The sequence below is a fragment of the Dendrobates tinctorius genome, unplaced genomic scaffold (assembly GCF_039654945.1).
Source record: "Dendrobates tinctorius isolate UK_male_01 unplaced genomic scaffold, ASM3965494v1 ptg000084l, whole genome shotgun sequence".
Lineage (NCBI taxonomy): Eukaryota > Metazoa > Chordata > Amphibia > Anura > Dendrobatidae > Dendrobates > Dendrobates tinctorius.
Window position 1 is genome coordinate 39,463,262 of NW_027361752.1, and position 25,496 is coordinate 39,488,757.

At 45.2% G+C, this 25,496-nt stretch overlaps 2 protein-coding genes across 5 annotated transcripts in view; one reads left to right on the forward strand and one right to left on the reverse strand.

Annotated features, from left to right (window-relative positions):
* Positions 1-1,161, reverse strand: part of HUNK (hormonally up-regulated Neu-associated kinase) — a 211,520-nt gene extending 210,359 nt beyond the window's left edge. For 2 of the 3 annotated variants that reach the window (XM_073584561.1, XM_073584557.1), the window contains exon 1: positions 1,123-1,161. The gene's annotated coding sequence lies outside the window, so the exon portion shown is untranslated. The remainder of the gene's footprint in view (positions 1-1,122) is intronic. The other variant, XM_073584559.1, reaches the window with a different exon arrangement.
* Positions 1,162-1,286: 125 nt separating this feature from the next.
* SCAF4 (SR-related CTD associated factor 4) overlaps positions 1,287-25,496 on the forward strand; it is a 141,902-nt gene continuing 117,692 nt past the window's right edge. Inside the window, exon 1 of one of the 2 annotated variants that reach the window (XM_073584554.1) lies at positions 1,287-1,700. In XM_073584554.1, the coding sequence (XP_073440655.1) occupies positions 1,671-1,700 (30 nt within the window). In that variant the 5' untranslated portion in view covers positions 1,287-1,670. The remainder of the gene's footprint in view (positions 1,701-25,496) is intronic. The other variant, XM_073584553.1, reaches the window with a different exon arrangement.

Below are 25,496 nucleotides of genomic sequence, written 5' to 3' on the forward strand. Positions count from 1 at the left end.
GGTAAGCCAAACCTCCGACTCCACAACTCCCTCATACCAGGGCTGAGGAGTCGGTAAGCCAAATCTGACTCCTCAATTTCCATGACACTGACTCCACAGCCCTGAATTAAGCAATGGACCTATTTACAAAATCGCCTATATAGTTCATGGGGTTCAAATTACCCCATACTTTTTGTATCCCAGCGTGTGCTAAATATAGCAAACGGAGTCTAAATTATAGCACAACTTTCTGACGGTCTCAAGTCTTTTCAGACGGGCACAAAAAAAAAAACACTTAATTCTTGCCCTCTCCGGAAAAGACACTGGCAAAAACAGAGCTCGAGCTCTGCCGAACGCAGCGCTAGACGCCAAACCCCTGTAAAGGCAAAATTGGCCGTACAGTTTATTACTCCCATTCATGCCTGTAAAGTGCAATTTTACAAGATTTGCGTTAAGAAAAAAGAAATCGTTTTGACAAATCCCGAACTACTTGCGTACGTTTTATAGCTAAATTATAAGGCGGTGTGCACACACTGAGTAATATTTCTTTTCAGGAAAATCGCAGATGAAAAAACACACTTTTTTCCCTACGTTTTTGACTGATTTGAGTGAAGTCAATGGTAAAAAAAACGAAGGACAAGACGCACAGAAAACTGACACGCAGCAGATTATTTTCTGCACCAAATCTTCAAGTCACACTTCAGGTTTCTCATTCATTTTGCTGGCAACAGGATTGCTTCAGGTTTATCTAAAAAAAAAAAAAAAAAAATCTACAAGGAAAAAAAAAAGATGCACCAAATCTGCCCTGTGTGCACACAGCCTGAAACTCCAGCTCTGAAAACCTCAGGCCTGTATGCTGAAAGCAAATTAATGTTTTCAAACCCATCAAAAATTGATAAATGGTTAAAATAAAAAAAAACAGTAGAGAGCCACAATGACAGGGCAAGAAAAAAAAGCGTGATTTACTTCTGTCAAAGTGGTCTGTTACAGCAAAACGTCGTGTGACGTAAAAACAAAGATTTATCAGGACGGTGGTTTCCGCTATTAGCAAGTAACCAATGACCACGTCGGCAATCATTGGATGCCACCTCACTAAACTTCCCCAGCTTGTCACAGGGACGCCCGGGGAACACCCGTCCTCACCTCACACAAACACCTGACTGACTCTCCCGTGTCCCGGCTGTCACTGACAGACAGTCTGACACCGTGACTGACCACACCATCTAGTCTCCTCAAAAGAGGCGGGAACCACCCCCCCTCGGGTCACGTGCTCCCCTCCTCCTCGCGGACACTGGAAGGCGGGAAGTGAGTCAGTGACGTCACGGGGCGTGCGGTCTGACTGACCGTGTGTGGGGTTTTTTTTTTTCCTTCTCTTTCTTCCCATCTTGCTTTGCGCGGCTGGAGGTCGGCCATCTTGTTCCGGTGGCGAGGCTGCGAATCCGTCTCCTTCCATCTTCCTTTACCTCATCTTGTTTTTTTTTTTTGTTTGTTTTTTTTTTAACCTCGTGTCCTCCTCGTTTTCGCCGTCATCCGTCGTTCCTCACCCGCTGGACATGTCGGCGCCGCTGACGCAGCAGCAGCCGTAGTAGCGGTTTCTGTCGCAGCAGCAGGATTCTGAGGCGAAGAAGAAAGCGTCTGCAGCCGCCGCCTGACCCCTCCTCTCCAGCGGCCTCTCCCCTCACGCGGGCAGCATGGACGCCGTGAACGCGTTCAACCAGGAGGTGAGGGTGTGCGGGAAAGTAGGGGATGGGGAGGAGGAGGCCTGCGGGGAGCGAGGGCGGACGTGTCCGCAGTGATCGGGCCTGTGGTGGGGTGCAGGGAAGATGGCGGGCTCTGGGGAGGGGGCAGAGTTCACGGGCGTAAAGCAGTGGTGTCCTTCACCTGACATCTCACTTTTCTTACTGTTAGTGGCAAGATCCGTTCTGCGCTGACCGAGCCCCTTAGGCTATGTGCACACGCTGCAGAATGTGGTGCGGATTTTGTAAAAAGACCTGCGGATTGCTCTGCGGTTCTTCATCTCCACAATGGAGGAGATGGCAAACCGCAGCGGAATCCGCAGAAAGAAGTGACATGTCAATTCTTTCTGCGGTTTCAAAACCGCGCGGAAAAATCCGCACCGTCTGCACTGCGGTTTTTTATTCCCATATGGAATAATGGTACTGTACACCGCAGCGTGTGCACACACCCTTAGGGTATGTGCGGAATTGGCAGGGTATGTCCGCTGCGTCCAAAGCGCCGCCGTCTACTGAATCCACAGTGGTGATCACTGAACCGTGCGGATTCACCGCGTCCAATATATGGTTTTGGTGCGGATATTTGATGCTGCAAAAAGATGCGTTCGGCGCGCCCCGCCGCATACCGCGAAAAGACGCAACCGTACGCAAACACACCCTAATGCATACAAACGCATGTCCCCGCGTACCCCATGTTAAGGATAGGTACGCAGGACGCATGCGGATGTATGCGCATCAAACGCAGTGGACTAAATCACAAATGTGATCCTAGCCCTACTGATCGTCTGCACCTACCCTCACATAGGTTTTCCAGTTACGTACTGTAAATTGTAGTGTCACTTTTAGTAACGCTGACAATGTTGGCCCATCAGACCAGTTCATTAGTTCATTTGTCTTAAAGAGAACCTGTCACCGGGTTATTACTGTAAAAACTGTATCCTCCACCCTTGTGCTGACTTTAAAGGGGTTGTCCACTACTCGAAAAACACCACCTTATACTAAATGTTCGGCCCCAATAAAATAATAATAATAAAGCCTATACTCTCCTCACATGACGGCTCCGTTCCTGCAGTGTCAGCATTCACTCTCCCCGGGGCTGTGATGCGGTGGAATGACACGTAATGCCCAGTGTTCAATCTGTGCCTGTGTCACTGCCTTCGGACTAAGTCTACTTTTACAGTTACCGCGTTTTTGCGGGCCTTTTTTAGCGGCCCCAATAGATTTCTATGGGACCGCAAATTAGGCCCACAAAAATTCCAGTGTGCCGTACGGCCGTGATAAAAGATCGAGCCTGCTCGATCTTCTTCACTGTGTACGGACACAGCCCCTATTGAAAATCAATGGGGTTGGAAAAACAAACGGCAGTTTGTTTTTGCGGTGCACGGTCACTTCCAGTTTTGCGGATCGCCGTTTTTTTCTTTCCAATACTACTTCCATAGTATTGGAAAAATGAAAAACGGCTATCCGCAAGTTTTTTGCGGTCCGTTATTGCGGCAGACTGTAAAAATTGCGGCGATGCAGCCCACAATAATGGGCCGCAAAAAATGCGGTAAGTGCAAAAGTAGCTTAACTGAACATGAAAAGGAAGTCCGCAGATCAGCTGCAGCCCTGGCATCCTCTTCAGTTTGTATGGAGAAAGTGATTCCAGCACTGATTGGGCACTGGCATCACATGTCACAATACCGCATCACAACCCCGGGGAGAGCGAGTGCCAACATCGCAAGAACATAGATGGCATGGGAGGTGAGTGTAGACTTTATTTTAGCGGAGCCGAATATTAAGAGAGAGTTGTCCTGGTAGTGGAATTCCTGCTGCCCCTCAGCTTAGAAAATGGCTTTCATAATTGTCTGGTGCCATATGTTTATTCGGACCTGTCCAAGGGGGTCTCTGGATTTTGCTCGGTGCCTCCTGTCGTCCATTCTCCGCCTCTCCTGCCTTGATTGACATGGTTAATGTCGTCTTCGTCATCCACAGTATGTTTCTCTTGCCTGCACATTCGGGAACGAGAGATGCGTTGGCACAACAGACGGTAGCCGCATCAATCAAATCAAGTCAGGAGAGTTGGCTATTGTAGGGACAATAGAGGCACCGAACACAGTCTGATGCCTGTCAGACCACGATTAGGACAATTGTAAAATGTATGCAGCTGGGATTTTATGAAAGTGTTGCAGGAATTCTTTGCTTTAAAGGGAACTTATTACCTGTGGAATGCTATTTGCCATAATATATAAGGTTAATCTGCAGGTAAATTACATTAGTGTGGCCACCTTACTGAAAGTGCGGCTGTCAGGGAAAAAATAACTTATTTCCTTCTGAGAGGAGTCAAGGGAGCAACTAGTGTCAGTGCTCACTATACTGTAAGCGGCGGTTGTAAGCACATCCCGGCTCCTAGACATCTCGCTCTCTGCACTGCAGAGTCTGCTGTTGCTGCTCTGGGCTCCCATCAGACTGAAAAAAGACTTTGGCTCCTAAGAGGAAATAAGTTTTGTTTTTTTTCTGGTAGCTGCACTTTCAGCTGTGAAAAAATGTGTCCCCGACCTGCGCAAATGTGGGCGCAGTGTATATCAGTAGGGGAGGCTGAGCGAAGTGATATTCACTCTTACTGCAGCTATATTATGGATGGGTGGACAGGCTTTTGCACATCTAGATATTTGTGAGCCACACTAGGGAAAATAATTCAGAGCTTCAAAAATTGTTATCGTACTGAATTTCAAATGTCTTTATTTTACTTAAGTAGCGCCATTAATATGAGGACTTTGCAGACCTCATAATCACTGTCCCCATTGGGGACTCACAATCTAAATTCCCTCTCAGTATGTCTTCGGCATGTGGAACTAAAGCAGAGAATGTGCGATAAACCACCCAACCACGGGGAGAACATACAAACTCCTTGCAGATTTGTTGTCCTTGGTGGGGTTTGAACCCAGAGTGCCAGCGATGCAAAGCAACAGTGCTAACCACTGAGCCACCATGCTGCACAATGGGTATTATCCATAAAGTGCTAAACTCATTTATCTAATTCTATGAGATGGGTCCATGGTCCTCAAGGGGGCTTTACACATAGCGATATCGCTAAAGCGTCACCGATTTTGTGGCGCTGCAGCGATATTGCTAGCGATATCTCTATGTGTAAAGCCCCCTTAAGGACCATGGACCCATCTCATAGAATTACTTCCCTCCGACCGGCTCCCCCGCTGGCTATCGCTGATCGCGCGAGAACGTCCTGGGCCGTTTCTCGGCGGCGGCTTCCTGCTGGCGCCGACGAGCGACGCGTGGACGTGGGCGGAGGACGTCATCATCGCCGCTTCTGACAGGTAACGACCGCTGCTGCGTCGCTGCTGAGATCTGCCTGTTTGGCAGCTCACTAGCGACCATTTAGCGATGCATCAGCGATCCTGACCAGGTCATATCGTGGTCGGGATCGCTGGTGCATCGCTAAATGTAACGGGGCCCTTACTCCTGTCCTCTCCTCAGTGTCAACCAGTCTTTACTTCTGTACCTGTCGTCCTTGGCCCAGCATTTTAGGTGCCTCTGGTTCTTTCTAGGCACTATGATGTCATGACATCACCAACAGTGACACTGAGAATTCTGGGTGCAGAAGTGAAGAGTGACTACTATGGAAGACTGGACAGTATCAGCTCAAATTAAATTGCTCACCTCTAAGGCTGTGTTCACACACAGTGGGTTTTTTTCACGGTTTTCCCACGGATTTACCAAAAAATCTGCTCAAAAAATCCTTAAAAGAAGCTTCCCGTTCATTTTAATGCATTTTGCACTTTTTGTGCATATTGATGCGTTTTTTTTCTGCGAAAAAAAAAAAAACGCTTCGAGGTAAAAAAAAAAAAAAACCCAAAACGCAGCATGCTCATTAATTTCGCGAAAAACTCCGCATTTCTAGCTAATTTCTTTGTGTCTGGAAAAAAACGCACGTTTTCTGGGAAGGAGTCCGGTCTTTATGCAGAAATTTTCTGCATACGTGTGCACATAGCCTAAATGTCAGATAATTTGCCTAGATCCATTTTCGTGGCATACATATGCACTCCTGGTTCCATGTGTTTCATTTGAGAGAGGGGAGTAAGCCGCTGCCATACATCTTTGTTGAAAACATGTCAACCCCTTCTTTCCCCTGATTTTCTGCCGTCAGCGGAGAGTCGGGAGGCCTCCATAGATATGTTCTAGCCGGACCATGCAGACATTTATCTAATACTAGAAATAGGCCCTATGGCATTGGGAGTGCCTTCATCGTGACATTACCGCCCCCCCCGCATCAGGCCTATTTCTAGTTATATTCATGCTAGATGTGGGCCCAATGCTGTCACATCGGGAGGGCAGTGACATCCAAAGATGGCGTTCGCGTGTGTATGTGTGCAAGTATGTGTCTGTATGTGCATGTGTGTATGTGTAAATGTATGCGCATGTATGTAGGTGTGTGTGCGTGAGTACATCGTGTTTGTGTATGCATGTGTGTGCGTACTTCTGCGAGTGTTTGCACATGCGTGTGTATGCACATTCGTGCATTCTTGCGTATGTGTGTATGCGGTGTGTATGTGCATGCTTGCATGTTTGTGCATCTGTATCTGCATGTGTGGGGACATTATACTGTGTGTATGTGTTTGTATGTTCGTGCTTGCATGTGTGTATGTGCGTGCATGTGTACGTGCAGACATTATACTGTGTGTATACGCATGTTTGTGAGTGTGTGTTTGTGTGTATGGGGATATTATACTGTGTGTATGCATGTATGTGCGTATATGCGTTTGGGTATGCTCAGGCCTGTATGTGCGTGATTACATGTGTGTGTATATGTGCAAGTATGTGGGGACATTATACTGTGTGTATGCGTGTTTGTGTGTATGTGCCTGTGGGAACATTATACTGTGTGTATGTGTTTGTGCGTGTGTGTATCTACATGTGTGTATGCACGGCGTCTGTGTTTCATTTTACTGTGTACGCATGTGCATATGTCTTTGTATATGCATGCTTGCATGTGTGTATGGGCGTGCACATGAATGTGTGTGGGGACATTACACTGTGTGTGCGCGCGTGTGTAGCTACATGTGTATATATGCGTGTCTGTATGCACGTGAGTGTTTGTGTGTGTATGTATGTGGGGACATAATACTCTGTATGTATGTATGTGTCTGTGCATGCGTGTGTTTGTGTGTAAGTGCGTGCCTGTGTAAGTGCGTGTGGGGACATTATACTGTGTGTATATATGTGAGTACATGTATGTATGTGAGTATGTGTACATTCATGTCTGTAGTGAGTGTGAGGGGTGTGTCCTGCAGCTGCCTGCCCACCCACCTCCGTGCAGTCACAACCAGCAGGAAAGACGGTGGTTTACTGCACTGCCTGTACTGGAGATGGGGTGCGGCGCCACTAGAGGGTGCCCGCATCCTGTACCGGCGTTGTTCCTGCGCCAGCGCCCAATCAGCGCTGGTGTTACTGTCCCCACCTTTGGAATTTTGAATAGGAAGAGGAAAGCTGGAGTCACACATAGCGACTTACCAGCGATCCCGACAACGATATCAACGTGTCAGGATCGCTGGTAAGTCGCTATGTGATCGCTGGTGAGCTGTCACACAGACAGCTTCACCAGCGATTAGCACAGCGATGCCGCGCTCGCGGCATCGCTGTATTCATTAGCGCTGATGCCATCCCTGTAAAAAAAATGAAATTATATTAAAAAATATTGTTATTCTCACCTTCCGACGTCCCGCACAGCCATCCTGCCTCTCTCCACGCTCCCGATCCCAGTGATCCTTTGCGAGAATGACCTCGAGAATGTCACGTTCTCGCGGGAGCACAACGCCTCGCGGTCATTCGTGCAAAGGATCACTGGGACCGGGAGCGTGGAGAGAGGCAGGATGGCTGCATGGGACGTCGGAAGGTGAGAATAACAATATTTTTTATTTTATAATTTTTTACAGCTGATCGCTGGTCTCCCGCTGGCCAGCACGCAAAAAAAGTCCAGAGGTTTCTTGCAGCGATCAGCGATCCCGGCAGGGGGGCCGGTCGCTGATCGCTGTCTCACACAGCGATCTCGCTGGTGAGATCGCTGTTGTGTCACAAAAGTTGTGACTGAGCAGCGATCTCACTAGCGAGATTGCTATGTGTGACTCCAGCTGAAGTCTGAGGTCAGCTGTAGACCTTCCTCTTCATGTTCTAATCATCCAAAGGCGGAGACAGTGACGCCAGCAACAACCGCATCGGAGCTCTGGCGAGAGTGAGTGCCCGCACCACGGCCACTGACACCGGAGGCTTTATTATTTTAACTAGGCAAGTTTGGCAAAGCCGTAACTGTACTTACACACATGTTCAGTTTGCCAGGTCACTTTTACTGCAGATAATAATCTTAAATAATCTTTATTTTTGTATAGCGCTAACAAATTCCGCAGCACTTTACAGTTTGCACACTTTATCATCACTGTCCCCGATGGGGGGGGTCACAATCTAAATTCCCTTTCAGTATGTCTTTGGAATGTGGGAGGAAACCCACACAAACACGGGGAGAACATACAAACTCCTTGCAGATGTTGTCCTTGGTGGGATTTGAACGCAGGACTCCAGCGCTGCAGTGCTAACCACTGAGCCACCGTGCTGCCCTGCAGATTAAATGCAATGAAAACAAAACCCCAAAACTGCCTAAATTTTGTGGGTCCCAAGACCCCTAATATGAGGCATACAGGTAGGACTAGTTTAACATTTGTATTATCTGTATGCCCATATTAATAGGTCATATAAGTCCCAGAGAGGTGACAGATTCTTTTTAAAAGTCATGCTGGATGACATCGCAAGCAGTATAAAGTTCACCATAGTTTCTCCAGACTTTTATGATTGTTTCTAGTGATCAGTTTGAGCCTGCAGTGTGAAGATAACGTAGCACCAATGGTGGATCTTTCATTTCTTGTGTATAAGCTGTATGGTGCTATCTGTAAGGGTCCTCCAACTCCTGGACCTTAAGCCTTCATAGAGTATGAAAGTCAAAAATATGTTCTCCAGCCGCCTTCTCTAAATGTCATGTTGTGGGGCTTTTGCAATGTACCACCTTGCGCAAAGAATATACCCCTCCTTCTGTTACTGCCCTCCTGCACACATCTGACTCTCCTCGTGTAACGGCCCGTGTCTTGGCATCTGTTCCATGCTCTTTAGGTTTTGCTTGGATACACGGCAAACTGTGATGCGTATATGTACCATCCTGGAGCTGGACTATTTGTACATCCTGAATGGGATGCAGGTTCTGACCCATGCTTTAGTAAGGGTATGTGCAGACAAATTGGTACTGGCAGAGCTTTGGACACAGCGCATGTTCGCTGCGTCCAAATCGCTGCTGTCTATTGAACGTTGTTTAATCCGCATGTGTTCACTGAACCATGCGGATTCACTGCGTCCAATGCATCCTATTAGTGAAATTCTACCGTCTCCGCAAGGGAATTTGACTTACTACAAATTCTGAAAAGAAGGGCTGTGGAGTCGGTAAGCCAAACCTGCGACTCCGACTCCTCAATTTCCCTTACACCGAAACTCCGACTCCAACATATATTGCTTATATTTAAGTGAAAAATTTATTGTAGTACAATGTGAACATCAGACTTTTAATCATTTTTATGATACAATAATCAAGATCTTTAGATAGAACATAATATATATTTATTGGAATACTTTAGAACACAAAAAACTGTAATAAAATGTAAATGTCATACACTATGTAATATCGATTACATATATACAGTACAGACCAAAAGTTTGGACACACCTCATTGAAAGAGTTTTCTTTATTTTCATGACTATGAAAATTGTAGATTCACTCTGAAGGCATCAAAACTATGAATTAACACATGTGGAATTATATAATTAACAAAAAAGTGTGAAACAACTGAAAATATGTCTTATATTCTAGGTTCTTCAAAGTAGCCACCTTTTTGCTTTGATTACTGCTTTGCACACTGTTGGCATTCTCTTGATGAGCTTCAAGAGTTAAGGGCCTGTCACACTAAGCGATATCTCTAGCAATATCACTATAACTTGTGACGTTATAGCGATATTGCTAGCGATATCGCTATGTCTGATACTTACCTACGACCCGCTCCCCCGCTGGTTATCGCTGATCGCGCGAGAACGTCCAGGACCGTTTCTCGTCGTCAGCTTCCTGCGGTGCTTCCTGTGGAGAGACGAGCGACGCATGGACGTGGGCGGGAGGACGTCCGGATCGCCTCGTCTGACAGGTAAGTAGCGACCCCCGACCCCTGCGATGTCGCTGGTGAGATCTGCCTGTGTGGCAGCTCACTAGCGACCACTTAGCGATGTACCAGCGATCCTGACCGCATCATATCGCTGGTCGGGATCGCTGGTGCATCGCTAAATGTGACAGTACCTTAAGTCACCCGAAATTGTCTTCCAACAGTCTTGAAGGAGTTCCCAGAGATGATTAGCACTTGTTGGCCCTTTTGCCTTCACTCTGCGGTCCAGCTCACCCCAAACCATCTCGATTGGGTTCAGGTCTTGTGACTGTGGAGGCCAGGTCATTTGGCGTAGCTCCCCCATCACTCTCCTTCTTGGTCAAATAGCCCTTAAACAGCCTGGAGGCGTGTTTGGGGTCATTGTCCTGTTTAAAAATAAATGATGGTCCAACTAAACGCAAATCGGATGGAATAGCATGCCGCTGCAAGATGCTGTGGTAGCCATGCTGGTTCAGTATGCCTTCAATTTTGAATAAATCCCCAACAGTGTCACCAGCAAAGCACCGCCACACCATCACACCACCTCCTCCATGCTTCACGTTGGGAACCAGGCATGTAGAGTCCATCCGTTCACCTTTTCTGTGTCGCACAAAGACACACGGTGGTTGGAACCAAAGATCTCAAATTTGGACTCATCAGACCCAAGCACAGATTTCCACTGGTCTAATGTCCATTCCCTGTGTTCTTTAGCCCAAACAAGTCTCTTCTGCTTGTTGCCTGTCCTTAGCAGTGGTTTTCTAGCAGCTATTTGACCATGAATGCCTGCTGCACAAAATCTCCTCTTAACAGTTGTTGTAGAGATGTGTCTGCTGCTAGAACTATGTGTGGCATTGACCTGGTCTCTAATCTGAGCTGCTTTTTAACCTGCGATTTCTGAGGCTGGTGACTTGGATGAACTTCTCCATAGCAGAGGTGACTCTTGGTCTTCCTTTCCTGGGGCGGTCTTCATGTGAGCCAGTTTCTTTGTAGCGCTTGATGGTTTTTCCACTGTACTTGGGGACACTTTCAAAGCTTTCCCAAATTTTCGGACTGACTGACCTTCATTTCTTAAAGTAATGATGGCCACTCGTTTTCTTAGCTGCTTTTTCTTGCCATAATACAAATTCTAACAGTCTATTCAGTAGGACTATCAGCTGTGTATTCACCAGACTTCTGCACAACACAAGAAATCACACTTATTAAACCTGACAGGGCACACCTGTAAAGTGAAAACCACTTCTGGTGACTACCTCTTGAAGCTCATCAAGAGAATGCCAAGAGTGTGCAAAGCAGTAATCAAAGCAAGAGGTGGCTACTTTGAAGAACCTAGAATATAAGACATACAGTATTTTCAGTTGTCTCGCACTTTTTTGCTAATTATATAATTCCACATGTGTTAATTCATAGTTTTGATGCCTCCAGAGTGAATCTACAATTTTCATAGTCATGAAAATAAAGAAAACTCTTTGAATGAGGTGTGCCCAAACTTTTGGTCTGTAGTGTGTATATGTGTGTGTGTATATATATATATATATATAACACTGACTTATCTCAGCTAAGACAAAGCTTAGATCCTCAGGCTACATTCACATCATGGGTGAAGCCAGGATCAAACCTAGGGGAGGGAGGCAGAACCTCATACTGCACATCTCAGCTGCTGCAGAGCCTCATACTGCACACCCCTACACTTGAAAATGAAGCCTGCACCTTAAGAGGATGTGGTGATGAATGCAGTCTATTTATTCCAACTATCAACTGATGTTGATGTGTTACTGAAGACGAGCAATGCCTGTCCTGGACGTCCTTTTGGGCAGCTATGAGGTGTACCTGACTGGTGCTAAAAAAGGGAGTGTTAGGGTACCGTTACACTTATCGATGCACCAGCAATCCCGACCACGATACGACCCGGTCAGGATCGCTGGTGCATCACTAAGTGGTCGCTAGTGAGTTGCCAAACAGGCAGATCTCACCAGTGACATAGCAGCGGTCGGGGGTCGCTACTTGTCAGACGAGGCGATCCTGACGTCCTCCCACACGCGTCGCTCGTCGCCACAGCAGGAAGCCCAGCAGGAAGTGGCCGACGAGAAACGGCCCAGGACGTTCTCCCGCTATCAGCGATAACCAGCGGGGGAGCCGGTCGGAGGTAAGTATCACACATAGCGATATCGCTAGCAATATCGCTGCTGCGTCACAAAACTAGTGACGTTATAGCGATATTGCTAGCGATATCGCTTAGTGTAACAGGCCCTTAAGTCTGTGTGCTACCCGGCTTTCATTCTTTTTGGTACAGATAAGATATGGATAGATCAGATTTCTAATCTGCTTTTGCTATTGAAAACATTATCTATGAGCTCAAAAACCTTTCAGGTGATGCGTTTTTTTTTAAAAAGCTGATCTGCTTTTGCAGCTGAAAACCGTATCCTCAAACGCTGTGTGTGAATGTAGCCTTAGATCAGGAATAGAACAGCCATTTATAGGCCATTTCATAACTTTCCCAAATTCCTGTGAAAAAATATTCAGCACATTCTGCATTGAACTACTGTAACCAATTTATTATATATTTTAGGAGTCGGTCCATTTTATACCGACTCCGGCTCCTCCAAAATGAGCACTGACTCCACAGCCCTGCTGAAAACACGCGCTGCATGTCCGCCTCTGCAGGTGAGTCGCATGCGTCTGTGGACGCATAGTAGGCGTGGGATTTCTTGGCTAAATGCAATTCTAGAGGAATCTGTTGGAAGAATGAGGGTAACTGTCTGTGGCCATTACCCGCAAAAGCAAGACTGCAAGAAGTTGTGTTACTGTTGCCCCCAGTTCCCCATGTTGTCAAATAAATTTTTATTTTAGCGAAGCAGTGGCAATTGATTCACAATCACTTGTACAATTACTGTCTGGAGTTATAGTAAGCGCTTGGCTCAGGTTTAGCATGCCTCCAAGGTGAGACTGCAGAGAATCTGCTTCCTAAATGTAGCAGTATATTTCTATTACATTATTAAAATATTGATTGCAAATGGCTCGATTACTGTTAGGGTATGTTTCCACCATACAGCCGCAGAGTCCAACCCGCAGCGGCCAGATGTTACAGCATAGTGAATGGGATTTCATGAAATCCCATCTCCACTACGCATGCAGGGATGCCTCCGTCTTCCCTGCGTAACCGGACATGTGGTGCGTCTTTCCAGACGGCACCATGTCTATTTATCTTGCGGAGATGCTCAGTCTCCGCAAGATAAAGTCACATACAATGTAATGGGACACAGTGATTTCGCACACTTCAATGAACACATGCGGAATCACCTGCGTTCAAAAGCAGTCAGCGCTTTGGACGGAGCAGACATGTGCTGCGTCCAAAGTGCTGCCAATTACTGACCGTGGAAACATACCCTTATAATGACCATGCGGTCTCTGCAAAACTTGCTGCCCACAACTGATTTTTATGTGGAATTAACAATTGTCACCCCACAAATTAGTGTTTAATATAAATGGTCACCCGTTATCTGCTATATAAGGTTCTCCAGGAGTCAAATAAAGCTGTAACCTGGAATTAACAACATATGCAATGCCTACATATTTTACTTACCGGGAGGCATACATGGATGTAAGAGGCAGTGTTTGTGAAGGCCTGGACAGCCAGCAGCAGCTCAGGCACACCTCACCTCCTAACATCCAGAATACAGTTTGGAGGCTGTTTAAAGGGAAACCTGTTGCAGGCACTTCACATACTTGGACTTCATTACCTCTCTATAGTTATTCTAATGGCCAATATTCCTGTACCTTTTTTATTTTTTTTAAATGAGCTTGATCATGTGGCTAGTCCCGCCTCCATAACTTAGCTATATATTTCATCCTCCTTTCTCCTAGATTCTGTTTTAAGTCCTGCGCGTGTACTGATTACTGACCTTTGTGCGGTTCTCTGCCCTCAGTCATATCCAGCCTCCCTACATCACTATGCATGCAGTAGGCAGGAAACAGTAAAACATCTGCCTTCAACATTTGTAATGACTATGTAATGAGACCAGAGAGGGTTGAGGGTCAGTAGCTGGTATGCAGGTGTGAGATTTTAATCACTGAGGTGAATGGGTCATCCAATAATTAATTAATCCAGGGAAGCGGCTGGAGGTATAAATGCACAGTGGATTCAAGTCATCAGCATACTCTGTGGGAATTGTTTTGGGACATAAAGAGGAAACAAGTTATTAGTAGGCAAATAATAAGTGTATAGGATTATTTCATAATATATAGTTAACTTTACTGTTCCTCAATACTAAAGCCTGTTACCAAATTCCTCTTCTCCATCTGTGTAAAAAGTAAGTTAAATGTGACATTTTCTTTGTCTAAACTGTTAATATGGATATACAGGATCTAGAATGCTGAAGGGGAAAAAAAAAAGTCATGTCTCATAGATTCCTTATAACTGATGTAAATGACCTCTGCTAGGCTATGAAGGGCTGGCCAGAAGATAATGCTGCCTTCAAACTTATTTTTCATGAAAGGGGAGTTACCAGTGTGATGTGTAATGGCCACTCTCTGGATACCTGACACATCAGCATTATCCTTTCAGTTTCCAGCTCAAAGGCAGACAGGACTGCAATATTGTTGCAATACAGCAGAGCTATGAGAGCTGCATAAAAATGTTTGCAAAAATACAAATTTTATTTCTCCTGTCCTGTTAGTTACTGTATACTCGAGTATAAGCCGAGGCACCTAATTTTGCCACGGAAAACTGGGTAAGCTTATTGACTCGAGTATAAGCTGAGTATGCTTTGTCCCCTCATCCCTGTCCTGGTATGCGTGGCTCCCCTGTCGCTGTCCTGGTATGCGTGGCTCCCCTGTCGCTGTCCTGGTATGCATGGGCTTCCCCCGTTTCGTAGTTGTATGCATAGCTCCCCCCTCCCCATTCTGGTATGCATGCTTGCTATTACAAAAAAAAAAAGCATCCTACTCGCCCTCTTCCAGTGTGCCCTCGCAGCGTCTCGCTGGTGCCGGCTTCCTGCTGAGCGATCACGAGGCACCGCTCATTAAGGTAATGAATATGCGCTCCATGCCTATGGGAGTGGAGATGCGTGCATATTCATTACCATAATGAGCGGTGTCACGTGATTGCTCAGCACAGGAAGAGCTTCCGCGCCAGGACCAACGGAAATGCAGCGACGGCGCGGAGGTGGGGTGAGTATGATGTATTCTGGAAGTCGGCAGTTGCAGCTGTCACTATGCGTGCTATTTAGCAGCGGCACAGGCTTTAACCACAGCCGCTGGCTCCTGCTGCTGCTCCGCCCCTCCCCCGTTGGCTTTCTGGACAATGACTCATGTATAAGCCAAGGGGGCGTTTTCAGCGCAAAAAAGTGGTGAAAAACTCTGCTTATACACAAGTACAGCACTTTTCTCACACTGGTAACTCCCATTACATGTAAAATGAGCTTGGAAGGGAGAGTATCTTCCATGTAACATCCTCCCCAGAGCCTGGAAGAGGTCATTTACATAGTGATAAGATGATTTCACAACACATCTGATATAAGGCATACAAAGATTACTTTTTTCAGCAGTTTATACCCTGTATACCCATATTAATAACTTGGATAGTTTAAATGCAATGATAGATACCCTTTTAACATTTTCCTCTCCTGCATTTAGCTATTTTTTGTCTGTGTCCCTTCTGTGTTTGGACTTCTCTTGCTTACCACCTCTGCTCCCCATGCCCTCCATAATGTCTATAAAGATGTTTCTGACCCATTCCCTGTCCTCTCAATTTCTAAAAATCCTCAGATAAGAAAAAAAATACAGTATGACCTCAGCATGGTCATGGTCTTCTCCAGCTGTAAACTGTGGAAGATTTCTACTGTAATTTATTCCACTTCCTGGCAGTGCTGTGTTGCTGAGTCAGTGTCATTTTGGTGGAGTTTTTGTAAAATAGACTCCTAAAATGATCTAATGTGGTGTACTTAATTATTTTTATTAAATGTCCAACTGGAGGTCTATATGTGGGGGAAACTAATGTACATAAGAAAAGTGTGCACAGCAAGTAAATTGTGCTCAGGTAGGTTCCCAAACCATAACTAATATATAGATAGAACCAGGCACTGAACTTAGTATTGAGGTTATAGGTGATTTTATGCAATCCCAAACAGTAGCATATACAAAACGTTTCGGTCCATACAAGAGACCTTCGTCAGTTGCTGTAGAGATGTACTGTACATAGATATATTACATATCATATATCAAGAAAGAGGGAAATCAAAAGAAAAGAAACAAAGTATTTACAAGTAAATATATTTTTTTATTTTTCATACATTTCCATATTGGCAATCCAGGGAGTCAAGATAGTGGTTGTTCGGAAGAAAATGTATCAAGGCACAATCAAGGTGGGTAGGAATAGACATGACATACCGTACTGAGAGTTGTGATACACGTATAATAGCCAACCACAGGATAGCAATGCGGTGAATGCCTATAATAGAGTAGGTGTGTCAAATAAAGTGCCCAAGAAAGTGGATATAGTGGAGACAATGGAGACCTACCAAAAGGCTATATTGTAGGCAGGTATATTTAGTAACAGGAGGGTGATGCAGCCTGTTAAAGAAAAAGTAATACCTTGGTGGGCCTGGTATAATAGGGGGAGCAACCGCCATGTAATATAAGTTAACTTTTTACCTTAGTTGTAGCTGCTGACACTGTGTCCACCGTTGGACTGAGAAAAATGAGGATGAATGAACTCATGGAGATCAACATCCAACACTGAGGAGACACCATCACATGTTTATCAACGCAGTGATTCTAGAGCAAAGCCCCCATCCCTTATGGGAAATATGTAAAAATATGCAAAACACAAGCCGCGGAGACACCATCACATGTTTCTCAACGCAAGCAATGTGGATGGATACCATGTTTTGGCATAGGTGGTTTCCTTCATTGGAGACTGCCCTTCCCATGGTTGTTCCTTCCCGGGGAAAGACCTGGGCTAGCCATTGCTTGCGTTGAGAAACATGTGATGGTGTCTCTGCGGCTTGTATTTTTGCACCGTTGGACTGAAGCGTATGCAAAAAGTTCCACTTGTGGAACGCACAGCCTTATTGCTGACGTCACTTCCGCTTCCCATACATAGCGGTGGAACGCAAGCCTGTAGCATGACACGCAGCTTACATCCAGCTCACCAGTTGGCTCCTGTACGCTGCCTAATCAGCACCCGCCCCCTCCACCTTTATTAACCGGCAGTTTTTGCATATGCTTCAGACCAACGGTAGACACCGTGTCAGCAGCTACAACTAAGGTAAAAATTTAACCCCCGGTTTATTTTACATGGTGGTTTTTCTTACATGGCGGTTGCTCCCCCTATTATACCAGGCCCACCAAGGTATTACTTTTTTTTTAACAGGCTGCATCACCCTCCTGTTACTAAATATACCTGACTACAATATAGCCTTTTGGTAGGTCTCCATTGTCTCCACTATATCCACTTTCTTGGCCACTTTATTTGACGTACCTACTCTATATTATAGGCATTCACCGCATTGCTATCCTGTGGTTGGCTATTATACGTGTATCACAACTCTCAGTTACGGTATGTCATCTCTATTCCTACCCACCTTGATTATGGCTTGATACATTTTCTTCCGAAAAACCACTATCTTGACTCACTGGATTGCCAATATGGAAATGTACTGTATGAAAAAAAAAATATATATATATTATTACTATTGTAAACACTTTCTTTTCTTTTGACTTCCCTCTTTCTTGATATGATATGTAATATATCTATGTATATCTCTAGAGCAACTGACGAAGGTCTCTTGTATAGATCGAGACGTTTTGTAATGCTGCTGTTAGGGATTGAATAAAATCACCTATAACCTCAATACTAAGTTGATTGCTGGGTTCTATCTTTGTATGTGGGGGGGACCAGGCAAAAACTGAGAACAAGGATGAATTCTCATTGCCACGCAATAAGAGAAAAAAATGGATCTACCTGTGGCAAAACATTTTTGTATGCCCGATCACAGCACCATAGACATGAAATTACTTGTATTGAAAGGTAATTTCAAATCTCTGAGAGACAGAAGGGTCTGGGAGTATAAACTCATGACAGCCTTGGACACAGAGCAGGAATGAATGTGTCGCATGGATTTATGACTTTTTACATCAATTATGGAATTTGCTCCTAAGACCTTGTGGGGGCATCACAACACAGAACCAGACCCCAATCAGAGGACTATAATACTTTCATACTCCTTATCTATAAACTGTTCCAATATTTATGGCCATAACTGTCTTATCACTCTCCCATAATGATCGTTCTACTTCACATCACTTGTCTTGTCTATTGCATTATTTCTGTTCTGTGTTGTGCATAAATATGTGGTTCTTCAGATTTTGTATTAGTCAATGCCTGATGAAGAGACCTGAGTAGTCTTGAAAGCTTGCAATTTACCATCTTTTCAGTTAGCCGTTAAAAGGTATCAACCTCTGAGGACTCTCACTTCTGAATATTTTTCTAAAATATAATTGGGTACAGTAGTTCAATGCAGTATGTGCTTAATATTTTTTCATAAGAATTTTGGAAAGCTATGAATTGTTTTCTCCTGATCTAAGGATCTAGGTTTTTAGTTGAGATTAATCTGTGCTGCACTTTATGTACATGCTCAGTAGTGAAGCTCCTCCAGTTCAGATCATGAGAAAAAAGCACGGGGAAGGAATGCCTGCACTCATCTCAGAACTGCTAAAGTGAACAGGAAATAGCTTGATTATTATATTATAATGGTGGTGAAAACCCTGATGTTACCATTTTACTACAATAAATTTGTCACTTAAACATGAGCCATGTATGAAGGAGTTGGTGGTTTGGCTTACTAACACCACAGCCCTGCTTTCTGGTGTAGATTATGTCGTCAGAAGCCCCACTCTCAAAGTCGAGGTTATAATCAAAAACGGTCGTTAAGGGAATTTGTCACCATGAGAACACAGTCCAATCTCCAGACATCATGTTACAAAGCAGGACTAGCTGAGTAGTTTGAAGGTCTTGTGAAAAAAAAGAGTATAACATGTTTAAAAAAAAAAAAGCCACTCCAGTGGTTTTTTTTTTATTGCAGCACCAGAGTAGTGCTTCTAATCAGTCCCTGCCCCTAGTCGTATACTTACCCTTCTATCACTGCTGCTTCCGTCCGCAGCAGTCTGTTGACCTGTTGTATTGCTCCACTGTTTCATGGTGCGAGTCTGAGGTTACTTTTCAATGCAGGTCTGAGACCCCCGTTCTGTCTCACTGAGAACTTTTGACTATTACTTCTGACTTCCAGTTAGTCTTAACTTACGGTTACAAGATGGTTAAATGGGACCGGATTAAAGGTGAAGACTACTGTAGGTAAGTATAACCTAAAATTAAAAGCAGTGCTGTGTGTGTAGTTAAAAAACTTGGTGGAGGGTTGCTTTAATAATTTAATCCTCTGCTCTTTCTAGGATGTTTGGTCCAGTGGGCAGTCCTATCAGTGACCGACAGCTATCTCTATGCACACATATACAAAAAAAAGTTGTCAGTCACTGATAGCACCGCCTAGCGGTCCAGAGAAAGCAGAGATTTGGATGATTAAAACAGGTTATACTAAATCTTTGTCGCTAAACTATGTATCAGTGTACATCACTGCCCTTGCTATGACATGGTCCCTTTATAAAAACAAAAAAAACCTTGATTTATAGAAAAAAATTCTCATGCAAGTTACATCTAATTTTTCTACGAACTCGGACTTAAATTGGTGAGATTGATCTGAAACTCTGATCAAAGTTAGAGAAGTCTGTGATTTTATGCTGATCGGTCTGCAAAATTCCAAGGACGTGAGCTACTTACAGAGTATAATAGATACGAGTTCTAGCTGTGAAAAACTGACATTACTGAGTTTCTACCGTATTTTTGTAGCGAAGAAAAACCCCACAGCGTCTTACAATTACAGCAAATTCGATGAGATTTATAGAAATCTCATGCTCACGGTGCTTTGTTTTTAAAACCTGCAACATGTCAGTTTCTCTTGTGGCTCCGCTAAGTTTTGTGTGTGGATTTTCCCACGTGGAGTTGTGTTCGAGACTGTTGAGAGTATAGTTGGTTGTAGTTGTATTTTACTGTGGGCAAACGTGCTGATTGAGAAGGGATTGTCCAAGTAGTGAACAACCCCTTTCATTAGGATGGGGGGATAAAATCAGCTGTTACATGCAGTCGGCATAAGTGATCCCTGTATGTTAAAGGGGTTGTCCACTACATTTTATAATGCCCCCATCAATCTAAACATTGTAAATACGGTAAGTCCTTTTGTAAATACATACTTCTGCCATATGTGTCACTGAGCAGCGCCGTCGCTGGCTGCTCAGTCCACATCACATGACTCCAGCTGCAGCCAACTCTGATAAGTTCCAGAATCTTTTGCATTACCCAGGCGTGACCCAGTTGCAGGCACCCCCTCCTCCTTCAATTTAACTGGGTTGTGGGCAAAGTTTCACCGCATGTCACAGCTCTGTATCCACCTCGCATTTACTCTGTCCTCTGCTTTGATTGGCTGCAAGCGCGTTCTGGATATTGAGCTGTGGCGTGCGGTGAAACTCTGCCCACAGCCCAGTCAATCGGGGTGGGTGCCTGCGACTGAGTCATGCCTGGGTGATGCAAAGGATTCTGGAACTTGGCATCAGCAGGAACTGCAGCCGGAGTCATGTGATGCTGACTGAGCGGTCAGTGATGGTGCCTCTCACAGGCGCATATGGCATCAGTAATCATTTACAAAAAGACTTTTCTCCTACGCCTCATTGGGGGACACAGAAACTGTGGGTGTTATGCTGCTTGCCACTAGGAGGATACTAAGTAAACCAGAAAAAAGTTAGCTCCTCCCCTGCAGTTTACACCCTCTCGCTGGCTGAGATTCTCCAGTTCTTACTTAGTGTCTATAGGAGGCACTTGGGACTTATTTACAAGGTTTATATCAGTGGGGGCATTATAAAATGTAGTGGACAACCTCTTTAAGCAATTGTCCTTCATGAGCTAATCCACATATACAGGTGCTTCTCACAAAATTAGAATATCATCAAAAAGTTAATTTATTTCAGTTCAATAAAAAAAAATGACTCAGTCATTACAAAAGAGTGATCTATTACAAGTGTTTATTTCTGTTAATGTTGATGATTATGGCTTACAGCCAACGAAAACCCAAAAGTCATTATCTCAGTAAATTAGAATAATCAACAAGAAATATCTGCAAAGGCTTCCTAAGCATTTAAAAAGGTCCCTTAAGGCCCCGTTACACACAACGATATTGTGAACGATATCGTTGCAACATCACCAGTTTGGTGACGTTACAGCGATGTCTGAATGACATCGTTGCGTGTGACACGTAGCAACGATCAGATATCAGTTGGCTGATCGTTAATCGTTGCCTAATGAACTGGGCCATAACTTTATCGTTGGTCCCCCGCTGGGCAGCACACATCACTGCATGCGACAGCGAGAGACCAACAATCAGCGAGCTCCCTGCGCCATACAGCAGACGCTGGGAGTTGGTATCCAGGGTAAACAGCGGGTAACTAAGCGTGGCGCTTAGTTACCCACTGTTTACCCTGGATACCAACGTGCACTTGGGTATCCAGGATAAACAGCGGGTAACTAAGCGCCGCTGGTGAGTCTGCCTATGTGTCAGCTCACCAGCGATCAGCTAACTATGTCCCAGCGATCCCATCCACGCCGGATTGTTGGTGGAATCGCTGGGACATTGAAGCGTGTAACGGGGCCCTTAGTCTGTTTCAGTAGGCTCCACAATCATGGGGTAGACTGCTGCCTTGACAGATGTTCAGAAGGCAGTCATTGACACACTCCACAAGGAGGGTAAGGCTGAGTTCACACGTGACGTTTTTTTTCGCATTTCTGCGGCGGTTTTAACCACTCGATTTTGCCACGAAAACGTGAAAAATAAGTGTCCCATGCATTCCTATGGGATTCCGCAATGCTGTGCTAATGCTGCGGTTTTTACCACGGCAGAATAGCTTCGCGGTAAAAAACGCAGCATGCTCATTAATTTCGCGGAATCGCGGCGATCCCGCACCCATAGGAATGCATTGTTCTGCTTACTTTCCGCATGTGGCTGTGCACACCATGCGAGAAGTAAGCAGAACATTTGCGGATGGTACCCACGGCCCGGAGGAGAGGAGACTGTCCTCCGGGCTTTGGGTACCATATCCCTGTAAAAAATAGAATTTAACATAAAGAATGTTATTCTCACCTTCCAACGTCCCGCGCAGCCTTCCCGCCTCTCTCCACGCTCCCGGTCCCAGTAAGCCTTTGCGAGTGATGACGTCCGTTCTCGTGGGATCGCGAAGTCTCGCGTTCATTCGCGCGACGTCATCGCGAATGACCGTGAGACGTCGCGAATCCGCGAGAACGGACGTCATTGCAGTAATTCGCGCAAAGGACTGCTGGGACCGGGAGCGTGGAGAGAGGCGGGACGTCGGAAGGTGAGAATAACTTTTTTTTTTTTTTTTTTACATGCTATCTTTTACTATTGAGGCTGCATAGGCGGCCTCAATAGTAAAAAGTTGGTCACACTCGTCAAACACTATGTTTGACGAGTGTGACCAACCTGTCACAGTTCTCCAAGCGATGCTCCAGATCGCTTGGAAAATGCTAGCAATTCTGCAAGCTAATTACGCTTGCAAAATGCTAGTTTTTCTGCGGGAAAATCGCGGAAATTTAAAATGCGATTTTCCCGCGGAATGGAATTACGGAATTCTCGCTGTAATTTCCGCGAGAGTTCTGATACGTGTGAACTTAGCCTAAGTCACAAAAGGTCATTGCTAAAGAAGCTGGCTGTTCACAGAGTGCTGTATCCAAGCATATTAATGAAAAGTTAAGTGGAAAGAAAGTGTGGTAGAAAAAGGTGCACAAGCAACCGGGATAACCGCAGCCTTGAAAGGATTAAGAAAAGGCCATTCAAAAATTTGGGGGAGATTCACAAGGAGTGGACTGCTGCTGGAGTCATTGCTTCTAGAGCCACCATACAAAGACATATCCAGGACATGGGCTACAAGTGTCGCATTCCATGTGTCAAGCCACTCATGACCAATAGACAACGACAGAAGCGTCTTACTTGGACCCAGGAGAAAAAGAACTGGACTGTTGCTCAGTGGTCCAAAGTGTTTTCAGATTAAAGGGAATCTGTCACCTCATTTTTGGCCTATGAGATGCGGCCACCACTGCCATCAGGGGCTTATCTACAGCATTCTGTAATACTGTAGATAAGCCCCTGATGTAAGCTGAAAGATAAGAAAAACGAGTTGGAATATACTCACCCTTGGGGGGGTCCAATCTGATGGGTGTCGGTCTGGTCCGGCTCCTCCCATCTTCTAGCATTGACGTCCTCTTCCTTGCTTCTGTTGCGGCTCCTGCGCAGGTGTACTATATCTGCCCTGTTGAAGGCAGAGTACTGCAGTGCACAGGCGCCGGGAAAGGTCAGAGAGGTCTGGCGCCTGCGCACTGCACACCCACCCCCGGGTGAGTATAATCTAAGGGCCCCGTCACACATAGCGACTCACCAGCGATCCCAACAACAATATCAACGTGTCAGGATCGCTGTGGAGTCGCTACATGATCGCTGGTGAGCGTCGCTGTGTACCTTAGTTACCAGCGCGCTGATGCACGGAGCTGGTAACTAAGGTACACATCGGGTTTCTAAGGGATGTGCGTCACTTAGAAACCCGATGTGTACCTTAGTTACCAGCTCCCTGCATCAGCGCGCTGGTAACTAAGGTACACATCGGGTTCTAAGCACAGCGCCGTGCTTAGAAACCCTGCGTTTACCTTAGTTACCAGCTGATCGCTGGTCTCCCGCCTGTCACACGCAGCGATGCGTGCTGGCCAGCGGGAGACCAGCGACCAAAAATATGTCCAGGGCTTTCCTTCAGTGAAACAGGCAGGGGGGCCGGTCGCTGATCGCTGTCACACACAGCGATCTCGCTGGTGAGATCGCTGTTGCGTCGCAAAAATTGTGGCTCAGCAGCGATCTCGCTAGCGAGATCGCTGTGTGTGACGGGGCCCTAACTCCTTTTTCTTATCTTTCAGGTTACATTGGAGGCTTACCTACAGCATTACAGAATACTGTAGATAAGCCCCTGATGGCGGTGGCCACATGTTATAGGCCAAAAATGAGGTGACAGGTTCCCTTTAAAGTAAACTTTTCATTTCATTTGGAAATCAAGGTCCCAGAGACTGGAGGGAAGAGTGGAGAGGCCACAATCCAAGCTACTTGAGGTCTAGTGTGAAGTTTCCACAAATGGTTTGAGGAGCCATGTCATCTGCTGGTGTAGGTCCACTGTGTTTTATCAAGACCAAAGTCAGCGCAGCTGTCTACCAGGAAATTTTAGAGAACTTCATGCTTCCCTCTGCCGACAAGCTTTTAGGAGATTATTAATTATTATAGCGTCATTTTTTTCCATGGCGCTTTACATGTGAGGAGTGGTATACATAATAAATACAAGTACAGTAATCTTAAACAATACAAATCACGAATGGTACAGGATGAGAGAGGACCCTGACCGTGAGGGCTCACAATCTACAAGGAGATGGAAATGTCATTCTCCAGCAGGACTTGGCACCTGTCCACACCGTCAAAAATACCAATACCTGGTTTAAAAACAACAGTATCACTGGGCTTGATTGGCAGCAAACTCGCCTGACCTTAACCCCATAGATTATGCGGTATTGTCAAGAGGAAGATAAGACACCAGACCCAACAACGCAGTTGAGCTGAATGCTGCTATCAAGGAAACCTGGGCTTCCAGAACACCTCAGCAGCGCCACAGACTGATCGCCTCCATGCCACGCCGCATTGATGCAAAAGGCTCCCCGACCAAGTATTAAGTGCATTTACTGAACATACATTTCAGTAGGCCAACGTTTCGGATTTTAAAATCATTTTTCAAGCTGGTGTTAAAGTATTCTAATGTACTGATATGACTTTTGGGTTTTCATTGGCTGTAAGCCATAATCATCAACACTAACAGAAATAAGCACTTGAAATAGATCACTCTGATTGTAATGACGCTATATAATGAGTTTCACTTTTTGTACTGAAGAATTGAAATAACTTTTTGATGATATTCTAATTTTGGGAGAAGCACCTGTAAATTCCACAAGGTACATGTCAGTTTAGTTTTCAGTAATCTTTCTTTTCTTTCCTTCTCCAATAATGTAGGTTGTGTTAATGACACCAAACTGTGTACTGGGGAGGATGGGTTTGGGGAGGCTCTGTCTTCTGTCACGGGTTTGAAGTTTGATATGTCGCCAGACTACGTGGATTGCCTAAGGCCTCATCTGTGTGTAACCCAACGAGAGAAACTAGACCATTTACAATGATCTAAGTGATAGCTATAAAACTTTACTAATTGACAAATTCCAGTTAAAAAAATTGTAAAATCTGGAAATGTATTAATGCAAAGAACAAGTGGTAGAAAAACCTGGCGGTAGTATACCATTGGTTATAGCATATTGCATACAGTTAAAGGGAACCTGTCAGCAGGATTGTGCACAGTAACCTATAGACAGCGTCAGGTCGGT